At 31.6% G+C, this 14,345-nt stretch overlaps 2 protein-coding genes across 5 annotated transcripts; one reads left to right on the top strand and one right to left on the bottom strand.

Annotated features, from left to right (window-relative positions):
* Positions 1-1,736: 1,736 nt before the first annotated feature.
* On the bottom strand, positions 1,737-6,886 carry LOC113868663 (ureide permease 2-like). 2 transcript variants are annotated; one of them, XM_027504460.1, is made up of 8 exons: positions 6,394-6,859; positions 5,450-5,752; positions 4,618-4,756; positions 4,207-4,381; positions 3,626-3,651; positions 3,433-3,533; positions 2,907-3,281; positions 1,737-2,246 (listed from the first exon to the last, which is right to left on the bottom strand). In XM_027504460.1, the coding sequence occupies exons 1-8, from the start codon at positions 6,403-6,405 to the stop codon at positions 2,085-2,087; spliced, it is 1,293 nt and encodes a 430-aa protein (XP_027360261.1). In that variant the 5' UTR covers positions 6,406-6,859; the 3' UTR covers positions 1,737-2,084. The 2 variants fall into 2 exon arrangements, with proteins under 2 accessions (XP_027360261.1, XP_027360262.1); XM_027504461.1 differs by having other exon boundaries at positions 1,742-2,246; positions 6,503-6,886.
* Positions 6,887-10,098: 3,212 nt separating this feature from the next.
* On the top strand, positions 10,099-13,886 carry LOC113869185 (ureide permease 1-like). 3 transcript variants are annotated; one of them, XM_027505389.1, is made up of 7 exons: positions 10,099-10,343; positions 10,873-11,011; positions 11,154-11,328; positions 11,894-11,931; positions 12,016-12,116; positions 12,620-12,994; positions 13,439-13,886. In XM_027505389.1, exons 1-7 carry the CDS (start codon positions 10,116-10,118, stop codon positions 13,589-13,591), a joined length of 1,209 nt encoding a protein of 402 aa, XP_027361190.1. In that variant the 5' UTR covers positions 10,099-10,115; the 3' UTR covers positions 13,592-13,886. The 3 variants fall into 3 exon arrangements, with proteins under 3 accessions (XP_027361190.1, XP_027361192.1, XP_027361191.1); XM_027505391.1 differs by lacking the exon at positions 11,894-11,931 and having other exon boundaries at positions 11,154-11,332; positions 12,027-12,116; XM_027505390.1 differs by lacking the exon at positions 11,894-11,931 and having other exon boundaries at positions 11,154-11,341; positions 12,027-12,116.
* The last annotated feature ends 459 nt before the right edge of the window (positions 13,887-14,345 follow it).

Below are 14,345 nucleotides of genomic sequence, written 5' to 3'. Positions count from 1 at the left end.
AACAGACATGGATCCGGCGGAAGAACCACCGGCAGCGGTTGTTGATGACGGCAACGGCTTTGTCACTCTGATATTGGCGTTCTTCAGCTGTCTTGTAACCTTCTCGCTCCTCGTCGCCTTTGCCATTTTGCACATACTCCTTTTGAAGTCACGTAGTGATCCAGGTCTCTTTCTCAATATGTTCTTTCTTTCTTTCTTTCTTTTCTTTTTCAAAATTTCATTCTTTTTTTTTTTTATTTTCTTAATTGGTGTTAATTTTTTCAGGTGTTCATCTAAAGATGCCGGGCTTAAGACATTTTAAGCCTGTTCATGTGACCCTCAATATAGATCAGGTAAACTAATTAAAAGAAACTATAACTACTTTGGTGTTGTCCTTTTATTAAGACTGAACATGTTGATATTTATTAGCTAAAATTATTATGATAAAATTCTATTCTTAATTGAAGAATAAGAAAAAAAACTTGATATTGCATTTGAGTTCTGTATTTATAATAAGTGTCAGAATTAATTAATTAATGATTGTTTGTGGTCCTTTAAGATAGAAGAAATGATGCAAAATGCTCTTCAAAGTCATCACAACCGCCATGCTCCAAGCATCGAGACAATTAAGGTTCATCTCACAATGCCAAAAAGCATCAAAGTTATAGTGATAGTACCTGAGAAGGACGCAGGGATGAAGGAGATGGCTCTTAGACAGGCTAGTGGCAATGCCACTGTCAGCAAATTCCTCACTGAACACAAATTGTTGAGAAAGGATGCTATTATTAAACGTAGAAACGAAATTGATGATGAAATTCATCCACAAGAAATTGATAATGACTTTTACGCTATCTTCACATATCTCGACCGGTGAGAATTTTCTATTCCCTTGATGAATGAAAGTATATGAATATATTGTAAGTTATGTTGCTAAAATAGAGAATGATCAGTGGTATTGGTTTTGCAATTTCAAGACTAAGGAAAGCTGAAGCAAACAAGAGGAATAGCTCCAAATTTCTTGAACTTAAATTCATTGAGCCTAATACATCTAGTTTCTTTGAAAACAAGGTATTTCTTTTCTCCCACAATTAGTGCAACATTTTTCTGTCCTTCTGTGCAGGCTTGACCTTGTATTAACTTTTTTCTTGCAGGTTCAATATATGGATTTTGATCAAATGATATTCTGAAACTTCCATGCTGAAATCAGAAGTTTGAATTCTTAGTTTTGAGAAATTAGCTATATGACTCGTTGTTGTAGCATTACCACCACTCTATAGAGGAGTTATATCCATGTAGTCACTTGTTACACAACATGATGGAAACCTTTGTTTTTGCAAATATCCTTTAATTTTTCTTCTTACTTGTTCAGTTGATAACATTGGTGGTTGGTTTTGATATAAATAAAACAGGAAAGTTTCTATATGAGCATTATCCACGCTAGAGTTTAATTTCGCCCCTCGTTAAGGATAATACCCAAGTGGATTGATGATGTTTTCAACTGTCACAGTCAGAGTCAGAAGAAACGGATTTCTTCTTAATATTAATAACTTGTTAAAATCAAAAGCTCGCCTTGCATTACCATGTTATTTCTCACCATCCAAATTCTTCTTAATACTAAAGCCAAAATAAAGGGAATTTTCTGTCCCAAAAAAATATGTTTTGATATTTATACTCTTTGGTCTATGCCAGAGAAGGTTGAAATTTGAATTGATTAGGATGTCAAACATTGTTAGTAAAAGCATAGAGTATGAATATCGATAACAAAATAGAGCTTGAACAAACATTGGATAAATATTTCGTCACACAAATTTTCAGTCTGAAAGTGAAACTATACACAAAATAATAACAATAAAAATAAATAAACATTCTACAATAAATCTTCAATTCTGATCCTGCTTTATTTATTTTTTTACACCCTTTTTTTAATTGTTTGCTTGGTCTCTGATTGACACCAATGAACAATGGCAATACTTCTCCCCTTGAACTAGGGTGATGTTTTATTGAAGTGTGTGTAGTCCAATCAATCTTTGGCTTATGCTTCATAGTTCAATAAACAGCTTAATCAGTCATTTCAATGACTTGAAATATTTATGAATAGCTTGTCTTCAGCTGAGAGATCCCCTTTGCCCTGATGATGCTATTAGCACAGCAACAGCCACAATGAACATAAACAACATACTCCCTAGCAGTATGTATGTTCTTCTTGATGATTTCCGGTACTCCCCAAACAGAACAATGCCCCAAAAAGTGCTCACAAGCGGAAGTGCCTGTTTTAGCAACACATTCAAATGATGAAATGATTCAATAATTCATTATGACACACAAAAATCAGATATTGAGATAATTAGATGGTGTTTGGCTTGTTTTTTTAATCAGTTAATATGCTTTCATTTAGACCACGTTTTAATTTTACAATTGTGTTCACCTTAGTTCTTAAAAGTCAATTTTAACAAATACAAATGGTAAGCTTTTAATGAAAAATATAAGATTTATTACCCTTTCGTATTCTCATGATAATAAATGCTTTCTTTTTCATAAAAAAATTATCATTTTCAATTGTTTATCCTCACTTCTAAAGGCAGAAGTTAACATTTTCCTTAATCTTACTTAATGTTTACAAAATATCGTCAAGGAAACTTAAAAACAAAATTTTGTTGACTTTACCATTTCCTTTGAAAATTCTTTAAACTGGAAACAGATTAAAATAAAGTGATATTTTTGTAATTTCATCATAGCAAAGATATATCATGCTAAACGTTAAACAAATTTGAGAAAACATGGATCAATAAATGACAAGCATTATAATACACGAAGTAACAAGTATCACGTGTTATCATTTTGGCTGATTTTCAGACTAGTAATATGCCATTATGTCATAAAAAGAGCCTATTCCTTGCATGTTTTTTCATAGAAGAAATAAAACTAACCTGAACTGCATCTGCTGCTGCATATCCTGCAGCTTGGCCTCCCATAAATTGGAGGCCATTCCCAAACCCACAAAGGAAACCAGCCACCAAGGCCCAGCCTCTGCCATTCCAGTCCCCTAAATAAGCCTTCAATGATGACTTGGGTAAGTTTAAGACAGGGTAGTAAAGGAAGGTGATGTTTAGAACTATGGCAAGAACAAAACAAGAGACTGAAAAATAGAAGAAGGCCGTATAAACTGTCAAATGCGGAACCCCTTTTCTTAATGTATGCCACTGATCATTTGTTGATAAATTGAATGCTGGTGAGAACAAAGAGAAGCAAACTCCTGCAAAGAAAGTTATAGCCAATCCAATCAAAGTGCTCTTCCCAAAAACCTGCAGCAGAATTTAAGAGAGATATATATAATTAAGGCCTAGGATTTGGTTTCTGGCAAGTGTATGTGCAATACAAGGTTGTTAATAGAATGCTTCTCTAAAGCCATCATCCCATAATGAAGTAAATATATGACAAATTATAGTTACGTGCCTTAATAGCTCTTCTTTTCTCTAGCTCAATGAGAAAATCTACAGTTCCAGCTTGAAATTCGTCTGCAGCACTACTTCCACTCTCAAGATCCTTTGATTTAACTACAAGTATTTATATATTCAAAAGGTAAAATAAGTAAGGATGTTATCATATAAATCAATTGCACAAGGTGAACCTTATCAGATCTTCTTACCTGTATTTCCTTCTTTCAAAGAGTTCCTGGCAAAATAAATAAATGAGTAAAAACTCAGAGATTTAGTAACACACCGCCAAATTTAGATAGCAAAAGAAGACAACATTAAAATCAAGTAATATCAATGACGTTATAATGATACGGAAAGCCTTAAACAGCCGTATGCTAACATTCCTTCCTATGAAGAAGATATATGGAAGAGCAATAAGCAATCAAATCAGCAATCATCAAATTCAAAAGGCTAAGATACGGAGAGCAACCAAAATTTAAAACCAGCTTAAGTGCAGCAAACTTGTTGCTTATTATACTTCGACAATTGCCTTCATAAATTAAGCTGAAATACATAATAGCTTTGTAGGTTTCCAAACCACAGTCATTTCCTGGTTTTGTTTCCAAACTGAACCTAGACAAGGGAATCCACGCCTTCCCTTTTCAATGGCCGATAAGGATGAAACGAAACATCCAGGATAAAAAGGAAGTTGAAAATAATAATAGGGAATCAGTATGAGTCACTAAACATAAATTCAACGCCTATACCCAATTGTAATATCTCAATATAACTGTAAGCAAACAACACCTACCCAGTTCCATCTTTATAATCACTTGAGTAACTGTTGAGCTTGGCTTTATTATCAGCACTATTAGATGAATGAACAGCAGAACCTAGAACAACTGCAATCAAAAAGCAACCAACTCCTGGGAAAAGGATCTCAGCTTTATTGATTTTGTCATCCAAAAAGTAATTCAAGGTTGTGCCTGTTACAATTGGAACAAGATAGATGCAGCAAAATTCAGTACTAGAGCAAGCAGAAAATCATCACAAATGTCAAATTTTTTAGTGCATAGCCTATCTATACACAGCTCACATTCTTACGTTGCATGTTCATCCATGTCATTGAGTGTATATTTTCTCTAGCATTCATTTTATATATTTTTAATTTTTGTTTGTATAGTTATTTAATTATTTTGAAGTGGTTATGTCTGTGAGGTACCTATAACAACAGTTATACTTGCTGTGATCACTTCAGTAACAGACAGCCCAACAAAAGCCCATGCATATTGTGTGGACAGATTCCCAAGGCTAAGGACCACACCACCCGCCATTGCAAAAAGAACAGAAGGCCAATTATCCTGCACATAGTAACTTAAGCAGATTATTAAATCAATTGTAAGCAAAATAAATGCAACTACAGATGAAGTTCAAAGCTAAGCATGCTATTAACTGTATGTTTCAAAAGATAATTAAAATCAAACTCTACATATTTCTAGAATTTAAATGATTACAATGTTGAACAAAATACTCAAACCTTCCCTAGATTTTACTGAATGTTCCTCAGGTTACCTACATTTAAAAACCTACATATACTTGCCCTCTTGACATTTTGCCAAGGATGAGTGAGCACGTATCCAAATTAGAAGGAATACTTGTGGAAAATCAGGTACAAGCAAGGAAGGAGTCTGTTAAGACTTACCCTTTATTTGTAGATTTTTGTAAGGCGTATTTATTAAGAGACTCAAAGCCATTTGAGTTTATTGAACCATTACAATGTAACATCATTAAGAAAATATAATTCATAACCACATAAAATCACTTTACACCACCCAGAAGCCTCAAAGAAATTCATATTTCTATCTTCAAATATTATTCCACTTATAATTCCTATGTTCCTTTGGACATTCACACACAAAACTCGCAGCTTATATATGATAGAGACAGAGCATATAATACTTCAACATATCTAATTTTTCACACATGCCTTTGATTCCAATCATACTTTATTTCCTATGATGATGATAACTGCAGAATACAACGAATAGCCATACCTGAGCAAGTTGGGCTAAAAAGTTTGGCTCATTATGTGAGCTCTTGCCTATCTCACCAAATGTAAAAGCAATGATTAAAGCAGACAAGAAATTCGTGATTGAGTAATCAAGGTATGTATGCTGAGGAAGACGACCACGCCTTTCTAACAGAGTCAAAACAGCAGGCCATGTCCCCAAGAACAAAAGAGCCAAGAGCATGCATGCTATGGCACCCCCCTTGCTCTCCACCATGTACATTTTCAACCCAGTGCACAAAATGCTCTCAGAAAGTGAACTACTCAAGGAGCAAATACCAAAGAAATCCTGAAAGCAGAAATATACATATATGTATGTATCAAAATGATGAACTATTTATTACTAGAATTGTTGAATGTCACAAGCAATAAGGTCCTCATAAAAAATATCCACTCATATAAAAGAGGGAAGCAGAAATTCATGCAACATGATAAACTCAATTCAAACTTAAAGGAGGGGGTGAATCTCCAGCAACAGAAATCAAAATCCAAGTCAAAGGCAAAAGAGTGCTCATAAACAGCTCAAAAGTTATCTTTAATAATGAAAAAAAGTCAAATTGCATAGGGTTGAAAAAGAGAAGAATTATCTCCACCCAAGACAAAAAAAACTGCACATATACATAACATAAGCACATAGAGAAGAACTGAATACAGAAACTGATTATACATCATTGGATCCATCAATTGAAAGTCACTGCAAAACCTAAGTCAAATGATGATCTCATCTCCACTGATATGTTGAAAGGTATTGCCAGTTAAAGGAAAGTAAAAATTCAGTTTTTAATCATCAAGTACCCAAATGGGATAAGAAAAAGAAAAATCAAAAAGAGTAAAACAATAAGAATAAAAAAGAAGAAGCATAATCTCCACAAAGTCAAGCATTAAGGAACACAATGAGTGGCAGAGAACAGTGAAAAAGAAGGCAGCAACCTTGGAACCCATAGATCAGAAGCAACAGAAAGTCAGAAACTAAATTAAAAAAATGAAGTCTTTGTGGTAGCAAATCAATGAAAAGCTCAAACGAAGTATAAAAATCTACCCGGTTGCTAACAACTAAAAGCAAAGTGGGCCATATGACAGAGAAATGATTGATCCTTTGAAACACCAAATGAGCCAAATTCCTCGGAAAATTGTCTCAAATCACAAAAATAACTGTTGTGGGGTGATGAATCTATCTATGCTGATTAGCATAATTGGAAGTACTTGAACTAAGAACAATGAGGAAAATTGAACCCCAAAAACAAACAACGAAGAAAAAAAAGTGATTTGAAATGGGGTCCCAGTGACACTCCAAGGAGAAACTGTTACAATGATAGGGTGTTTGAATTATGAGTGCACTCCTTTGGAGGCAACGCTATGAATGAGAATGAGAATCTTGACAGCGGATTCCAACTCTCTAATTCCTAAAGTCAATTAATTCATTATTTTATGTTTTAATTGGATCATGATGAATATACTCTCATATTTCTTTTTGGATATTCTGCGTGTGACTCGTAACAAGCCATGTTACGATTATTAAGAAGATAATATCTCGTATTGTAAGATGCGGCAAATTATATTCACACTTTAAATTTAATAAAATCACTTTTTTTTTCTTTTCTTTTTATGCGAACTATTCTTAATTTATGTAATAATATAGCACTTCATATCATTTTTTAGTACAAAAACTATTTTTACTTTCTTATGCAATTATAGCAAAGTTAAAGTCAAAAAAAGGATAGCAATTATCTAAATCTTTTTATGAAAAATTTCGAACAAAAACAACTGTGTGGGGTATATGACACTTTGATTTCTATTTCTATTTTAATCAAGTAATCAAATTAGTACTTAAATAAAAGACAGGAAAGACACTTTGATTTCTAAAGAAATATTAATCATTTAAGCCCTGAGGAAATAAATATAAAACACATTTTGTAGGGCAACATCAAATGTCATTTATGCAAGTGAGTGGGATATATGATAGTGTTCAAAAGGTGATATAGACATCCCACCAAATTTGCTTTGGCTATGCAAAAGCATTGGCTGCAAAAGAGTGAGTTGTCATATTAGCAAAGTGTTTGATCTTTGGTGTGACATTCATTTTGCATCTCTCATGTAATTCCGACGATGAGTTTGAGGGAATTTTTGTTGAGAATGGGCCATTTCTATGAGGGAATACATTTTATTTTCATGCAGTCAAAAAATTTATCAGTCAATTATGTGTATTGGTAAGTTTGAATCTTTCTATTATATATTTATGAGTCAATCTTAGGATTTCACTATGATGCATTCTCTTTTGGCTTGCAAGTGCCATTCTCTTTTGATTAGACCCTATTTCCCATTTGTGTCTTGTATATATAGAGGAAAAAAATTGTATAAAAATCTAGTTAATTTATCATTAAATTAGTTCTTTAACAATCTAAAATAAAAATTAAAGTAGTGAAAAAATATTATTTAAAATATTAATTTAATAATAAATTTTTAAAAAACTTAATTCAATAACAAATTTATAGGAAGTCAGAGTGATACGGAATATTTAAAATGAATTTAATAACTAAAATTTTATAAGAAATAAAATAAATTTATTTGTTTCATTCTCTTATTTTATCTTACTAAACTCGTGAGAGATAAGTTTTTGAGAAAAAAGGATTTTTTATTTGTAATTAATATGTTATAATTAATATTTTTCATAAAAATTATAAAGTAATAAATTAACATAAATTTAATATGTCAATCTTTTGTTTATTTTATAAACATTATGTAACTCTTTAAATTTAAAATAAAATATTTATCCCCACTTTTTTTTTCCAATATTTTACTCCAAACATATCTTAAACCATTTAACCGAGGGTTTACCTGGTTGCATGTTGCATGGCTTATTCTCATGCATGAATATCTTGAGATATATATCGTATGGCTTTCATAGAGGTCTAAATGTTTGGGTAAATAATTTAATATTTATTTATTTTATATAAAATTTCATAACACGAAATTAATTACGATTTTTAAAAATTATTTTATTAAATTCTATTATTCATAAATATTTAAAAACAAATAAAAGTTCTTGACAAATCTTATAAATATTTTTATAAAACTTACATTGACAATAGATTCAAACGTTTTTCTCTTATGAAGCATTGTGTTCCTAGCAATTACAAGTATAATATGTTAGAGTAAGCATCATCATTTGAAAAACACTGCAAATAGGGGTAATTAGCAAGTAGGTGTGGGACCAATTTCTCCTCATTAAATAATATTAAACAATAAATTCACTATGTTTTCAGTCAAACAAAAACACAGTTTCAAGACTATACGTTAACCACAACTTTAGGATTGAGTATATATAAATATTTTTTATATAAAAAATGTGTGTATTTTATCAAAATTAAATATTTAATACATAAATAAAATCAGATGTAGCATATAATTTCTATGAGAAATAACTTTATCGAGCAAAATCGGGTGCCAAGCATGACCTGCCTAACAAAAATTCAAACCCTAGTTCATCGTTTTATGCAGACGATGTTTTAAGTAACACAGAACTCTGTAACGTGTAGTTTTGTGAAGTATATATTATACGATGAAAGTTCAAAAATGCAAAATGTATAACTCTATTTTCTGTCATTTTCCCGTCCCTCTCCCAGTTACGTGGATTCTACCCTCATTCATTTTCGTAATGAGGTCACTTTCAACAAACAAATATAAAACAACTACGTAAAGTTTTAGATGCTAATAAATTAACAGTTATGTTAATCTTAATTTTTAACAATAAGATTTAATTAAAACAATTTATTATATTAAACTAGACTTAAATAAGATTTAATTTAGTGACCATTTTAATATATTTACTATTATGAAGGAAATACTAACCTGGTGCCACTTGTGTATAAAAAAGGGTGTTTGTGGGGTAGAAAAAAAGGTAAACAAGTATATTGAACACTTGAAATGTTTTTGAAAATGTAAAACAGAGTGCATTAGAGTGCTTACTTGCGAGTTGCGACCACTCGAAATGACTGATGGAGTCACGTGTTGGTACATTTTTGACTCTCACACATATAATTCAAGATTTTTGAGACATGTTATATCCTCCTTGACTTGTTCATATATGAGTATGTAACGTAGTAATTATTTATTGTTAAACTTTTCCAAAATAATGAAATTATAAAAAAAAAAACATTTTAAGATTTAAGGACTTAAATAACTTATCTAAATAATAAAAAATTCAGTGTTAATAATAGCTTATTTAATATTTATTATTATTTTATAATTAAATAAGTATTCATAATTAATACTCCAAAAAATATTTAGGAAAGAAATCATTGTTATTTATTGTTTATAATAGATTAATATAATTCTTTACTATTAAAAATAATTAAAAAAATTTCTCTGAAAAATAAGAAGTCAACTAAAGAAGGGAAGGACAAGTTTAATATCTAATATAGACACAAGACAAAATCGAAAATAAATACTGTTCGAAGAAAAAAAAAAACTTTCGAGTTTGTCATACAATATTATATTAGTTTTTTTTTTTTTTTTAAATTGATCTCCAACTTAGACTTTTGAAGATTGAAAATGTTACTGTGTTAACTTGTTAAATATTTTGTGATCATATATATATATATGAGAGGTATAGCATAGCAGGTTGTGAAGTGGAAGTTGAGTTTGAATTTTCAATGTATCTGGTGGAGAGCAAAGGAGGGGCCATAGTGTGCATGTTGGTGTCCCTTTTGTTCTTGGGGACATGGCCTGCAGTGATGACTCTGTTAGAAAGGAGAGGTCGTCTTCCTCAGCACACTTACCTTGACTATACCCTCACCAATCTCTTTGCTGCTGTTATCATTGCTTTCACCTTTGGTGAGATTGGCAATAACCACCCTGACTTCTTATCTCAGCTTTCTCAGGTTGGTTTTTATATATATAGTTATTCTTTCTCAAGGGAGAAAGATTTTATATTTGAATGATATGAAGTTACTTTACCAAGGCACATGGGAGGTTCATCCTTGTTGCAACCCATCATTTAAGATAGTATTTTTAGATATGGGAGATCTTATAAACTAACATAAAGTCATAAATAAATTATATGTACTAGGTGTTGAAGTTGAATACTTCAAAGAACTAAGTAAAAGTTAGATTTGAAGCTTTCCTTTCTTAGTAACAAGATGTATATGTTGAAGGGAGCAGGATATAATTTGTTTTCTAATAATAACCATTAGGCAATGGAACTCTATAGCTAATCTTAGTAGGAGTGTGCATGGTAAAGATTATGTCTTTCTTTCTTCATTGTATCATATATTGTTAGTCAAGAACAGAATAGACGGGGATCTAAATATGTAAAAGTCATCATTATTCAGCATAGCAGTTGAAATTTATATATTAACTACTACTGTTTAAGAGTGGTTTATGAATGTGGTATGATATTGTTTGATGCAGGATAACTGGACTTCTGTTCTGTTTGCTATGGCGGGTGGTGTGGTCCTCAGTGTTGGAAATCTATCCACACAATATGCTTGGGCTTTTGTTGGTTTATCAGTTGTAGAAGTGATCACATCAAGCATAACAGTTGTTATAGGTATCCCACTATCATACCCCTCTAAGATGCCAGTGCTAGCAACATGCAAATATAGAAGTTTCAATATGTGCAATGATTTATAGCTTGCTATGGACCTCTGGTATTGAATGTCATTGCACTGTTTCTTTTCTGATTGTAACAGGAACAACCTTGAATTACTTTTTGGATGACAAAATCAATAAAGCTGAGATTCTTTTCCCAGGAGTTGGTTGCTTTTTGATTGCAGTTTGTCTAGGTTCTGCTGTTCATTCATCTAATACTGCTGATAATAAGGCCAAGCTCAATGATTTTTCAAGCAATCACAAAAATGCAACTCAGTATGTGTTGATTGTTTACAGCTATTTTGGAATGTAATCATTAACTATTTTTTATGCTTCTAGCTAATAATTCTTCACTTGTTCGGTTGTTCCTACTTCTCCAAAAAATAAAAATAAAAACAAAATGTTTCTTGCTTCTTTTTGGAAATTAGTTATTATACTAGTTGGGGGAATTGTGATGGCTATTATGTTCAAATGGTAAATTTACGAAGGCAATTATTAAAGTAGAAGTAACATGTTTACTATTAGCTCAGTCATAAAATATATTTTTTCAACGTAAAAAGCAATGTTCTACTTTTCTCTCTTTTTCTTCTAAATCATAATTTGCAAAGATAACTGAATCTGTTGACTGGGTAGAGGGACATTTTGTTGCTGCAATTGTTTCTCTTAGATGAATGTTGTTTTTCTCAATTTTAGAATCATTTGAGTTGGTTTTGAACGCTGGTTGATGGTTATCATAGATTCTTGATACTGCTGATTATATTTTGGATAATGATTTTAGTGCGTCTTCTTTTCTAATTTAAAGCTGAGATTTTGCCACCAAATTTTATTATTCTCTTGCCAGGGGCACTAATTTATCCACTTCGAAAGAAACAAGTGAAGGTAACAATAATTGGTTTCCTATTTCCTGGGATTGTTTTAGTTTATAAATGCTGTCCTTTTCCCCCTCTTTTGTCACATATATAGCTGATTCAAAGGATCTTGAAAATGGAAGTGCTTCTGCATACAAAGCCAAAGCAGGAACTGCACTTTTTCTTATAGAACTTGAGAAAAGAAGATCAATCAAGGCAGGTGGTTATGCTTCAGGGAATTTATACACTAAAGTTTTCACAAACCTTTTTTGCATTTTTATGTTGCATATTAGATAATGAAGAATGTAGGAATGATAACCAGACAGTCTTTTAAACAACTATTTGTTTAAAAAGTCAACTCACTCTTTAAAAAGGGGCATGTTTGTGTTTCAATTAAATTGCTTTTTTAGAAAATATACCAATAATAAAGTGTAGGGTGTTGCTAACCAATGCTCTAAGGACACCACACTGGTTAAGAAATCAATAAATAGTAAGTTTTTATCGAAAACCTTGTTAGAATACATTAAAATACATGAGGGTGAGTGCATTTTTATGTTTTCTAGTAAAACATTTTTTATTTTTAATTTCTTAATCAATGTACTTGGCATTTTCCTAAAGGGTATCGCATAATTTATTTTAAAAGAGTGTGTTGCTATCATCTATCATCCCTCTTGAAGAATGATGTATATGATAATAATCATATGCTAAACCTTTTGCAGGTGTTTGGGAAGAGCACTTTGATTGGATTGGCTATAACTTTCTTTGCTGGAGTATGCTTCTCTCTGTTCTCACCAGCATTTAATTTGGCAACAAATGACCAGTGGCATACTTTGAAGAAAGGGGTTCCACATTTGAGTGTTTATACAGCCTTCTTTTACTTTTCAATATCATGTTTTGTTATTGCCATAATTCTAAACATCACCTTCCTTTATCACCCTGTTTTGAACTTACCCAAGTCATCACTGAAGGCTTATTTGAGAGATTGGGATGGAAGAGGTTGGGCTTTCTTGGCTGGTCTCCTTTGTGGATTTGGTAATGGCCTCCAATTCATGGGAGGTCAAGCTGCAGGATATGCAGCAGCAGATGCTGTTCAAGTAAGTTTCTATTTTTTGCCTACAAAAATTTTGCCAATAAATTCTTAGACAAGGTTAGCTTCTCATGTTGAGTTTTTTCATTATATAGTCTACTAAATTTCAAGTTTATCAATTTATTAATCTTAGCCTTTTAAGGCTAATTTTAAGAGTCCAGAAGTAGTACGTCTTTTTAGAAAAAAAAAAAAATATTTATTGCGTTTAGGAATATAAAAGTGTAATAAATATTTGACACCAAATATGTGGATTGCTGCTTTTCAGGTTATCATTGCATGTATTTCACTTTCACAACTACATTTATTTATTTTTAAGTGGTAATGATTGTTATGTATTGTATACTTAAAAATTTATCCAATTTGTCATTTGACACCCACATCAATCTATGTTAACATTTGAATTGTGCTTGTTCCTCAATTCATGGTAAATGAAGATGTGTTGTTTGTGTAGGCACTTCCATTAGTCAGCACCTTTTGGGGCGTGGTTTTGTTCGGGGAGTATCGCAAATCATCAAGAAGAACATATATTTTACTTGGGGGCATGTTGCTTATGTTCATTGTGGCTGTTGCTGTTCTAATGGCATCATCAGGGCATAGAAAATGATCATAATACTGAAGGGAATGATTGTGTTGAAATAACTGATTCAGTGCTAAACTTGTAGCATAATTGTTAAGGATTCAAAATATCTAATGCAAAGAGAGAAGTATTCTCAAAGTTGAATGATATTTAATCAGAGACTAATGACACCAAACTGTTCAGAAAAAAGGTGTATAGACCATGAAAGCAGACTAGGAACACAGTTGAAATCTTCTAACTGATTTATGTTTAGTGACAGTTTAGCTTAATGTGAATTTGATTTAATTGTCTTGACTAAAATAAATATCCCTACGATTTTTTTCGCTTTAGTTGTTGTTTACTTGATTATCATTATATCTTCAGATACTCAGTTCTCATCACCACCTACTTCAAGGAGCAAAAAATAACCATTCGATCCTCACAAATTAATATTACTTTTTGCCAGTTACAAACATGAATATCAAAATTATATATTATTATACATCCATTTGTTTGTAGTAGATATTTCTTACAATTTAACTCTTTATATTACCACAAGTATCTTAATTCTTGTTCATAGCACATTTTCGCTTTCTTTCTTGTAGTTGTTTATAAAATATCTTAGTGACAATAAGTATACAAATCAACAACTATCTCTGGACCAAAAGTTTGAGAATAGGAATGAGATATTACCATTATCCTAAAATAATTCATGCTTTTTGGATACAATATAGTCATGGTTGAAGAGTTAAGGAAAGAGGTTTAACTTTAAATTTCAACTTTGGGAACAAACAGAATTGAA

Source organism: Abrus precatorius, unplaced genomic scaffold, assembly GCF_003935025.1.
Source record: "Abrus precatorius isolate BTA unplaced genomic scaffold, Abrus_2018 Scaffold6, whole genome shotgun sequence".
Taxonomy (NCBI): Eukaryota; Viridiplantae; Streptophyta; class Magnoliopsida; order Fabales; family Fabaceae; genus Abrus; species Abrus precatorius.
Note: the sequence above shows the minus strand (reverse complement) of the source record. Positions and strands in the feature narration are given on the sequence as shown.

Coding starts and splice junctions, on each gene's coding strand:
- LOC113868663 (XM_027504460.1), bottom strand. Junction 3,652..4,206: donor GATTATAAAGATGGAACTGG/GTAGGTGTTGTT, acceptor TTATTTTGCCAG/GAACTCTTTGAAAGAAGGAA. Junction 2,247..2,906: donor CAGCAGCAGATGCAGTTCAG/GTTAGTTTTATT, acceptor TTGCTAAAACAG/GCACTTCCGCTTGTGAGCAC.
- LOC113869185 (XM_027505389.1), top strand. CDS start 10,116: ATGTATCTGGTGGAGAGCAAAGGAGGGGCCATAGTGTGCATGTTGGTG. Junction 11,012..11,153: donor AAGCATAACAGTTGTTATAG/GTATCCCACTAT, acceptor TGATTGTAACAG/GAACAACCTTGAATTACTTT. Junction 12,995..13,438: donor CAGCAGCAGATGCTGTTCAA/GTAAGTTTCTAT, acceptor TTGTTTGTGTAG/GCACTTCCATTAGTCAGCAC.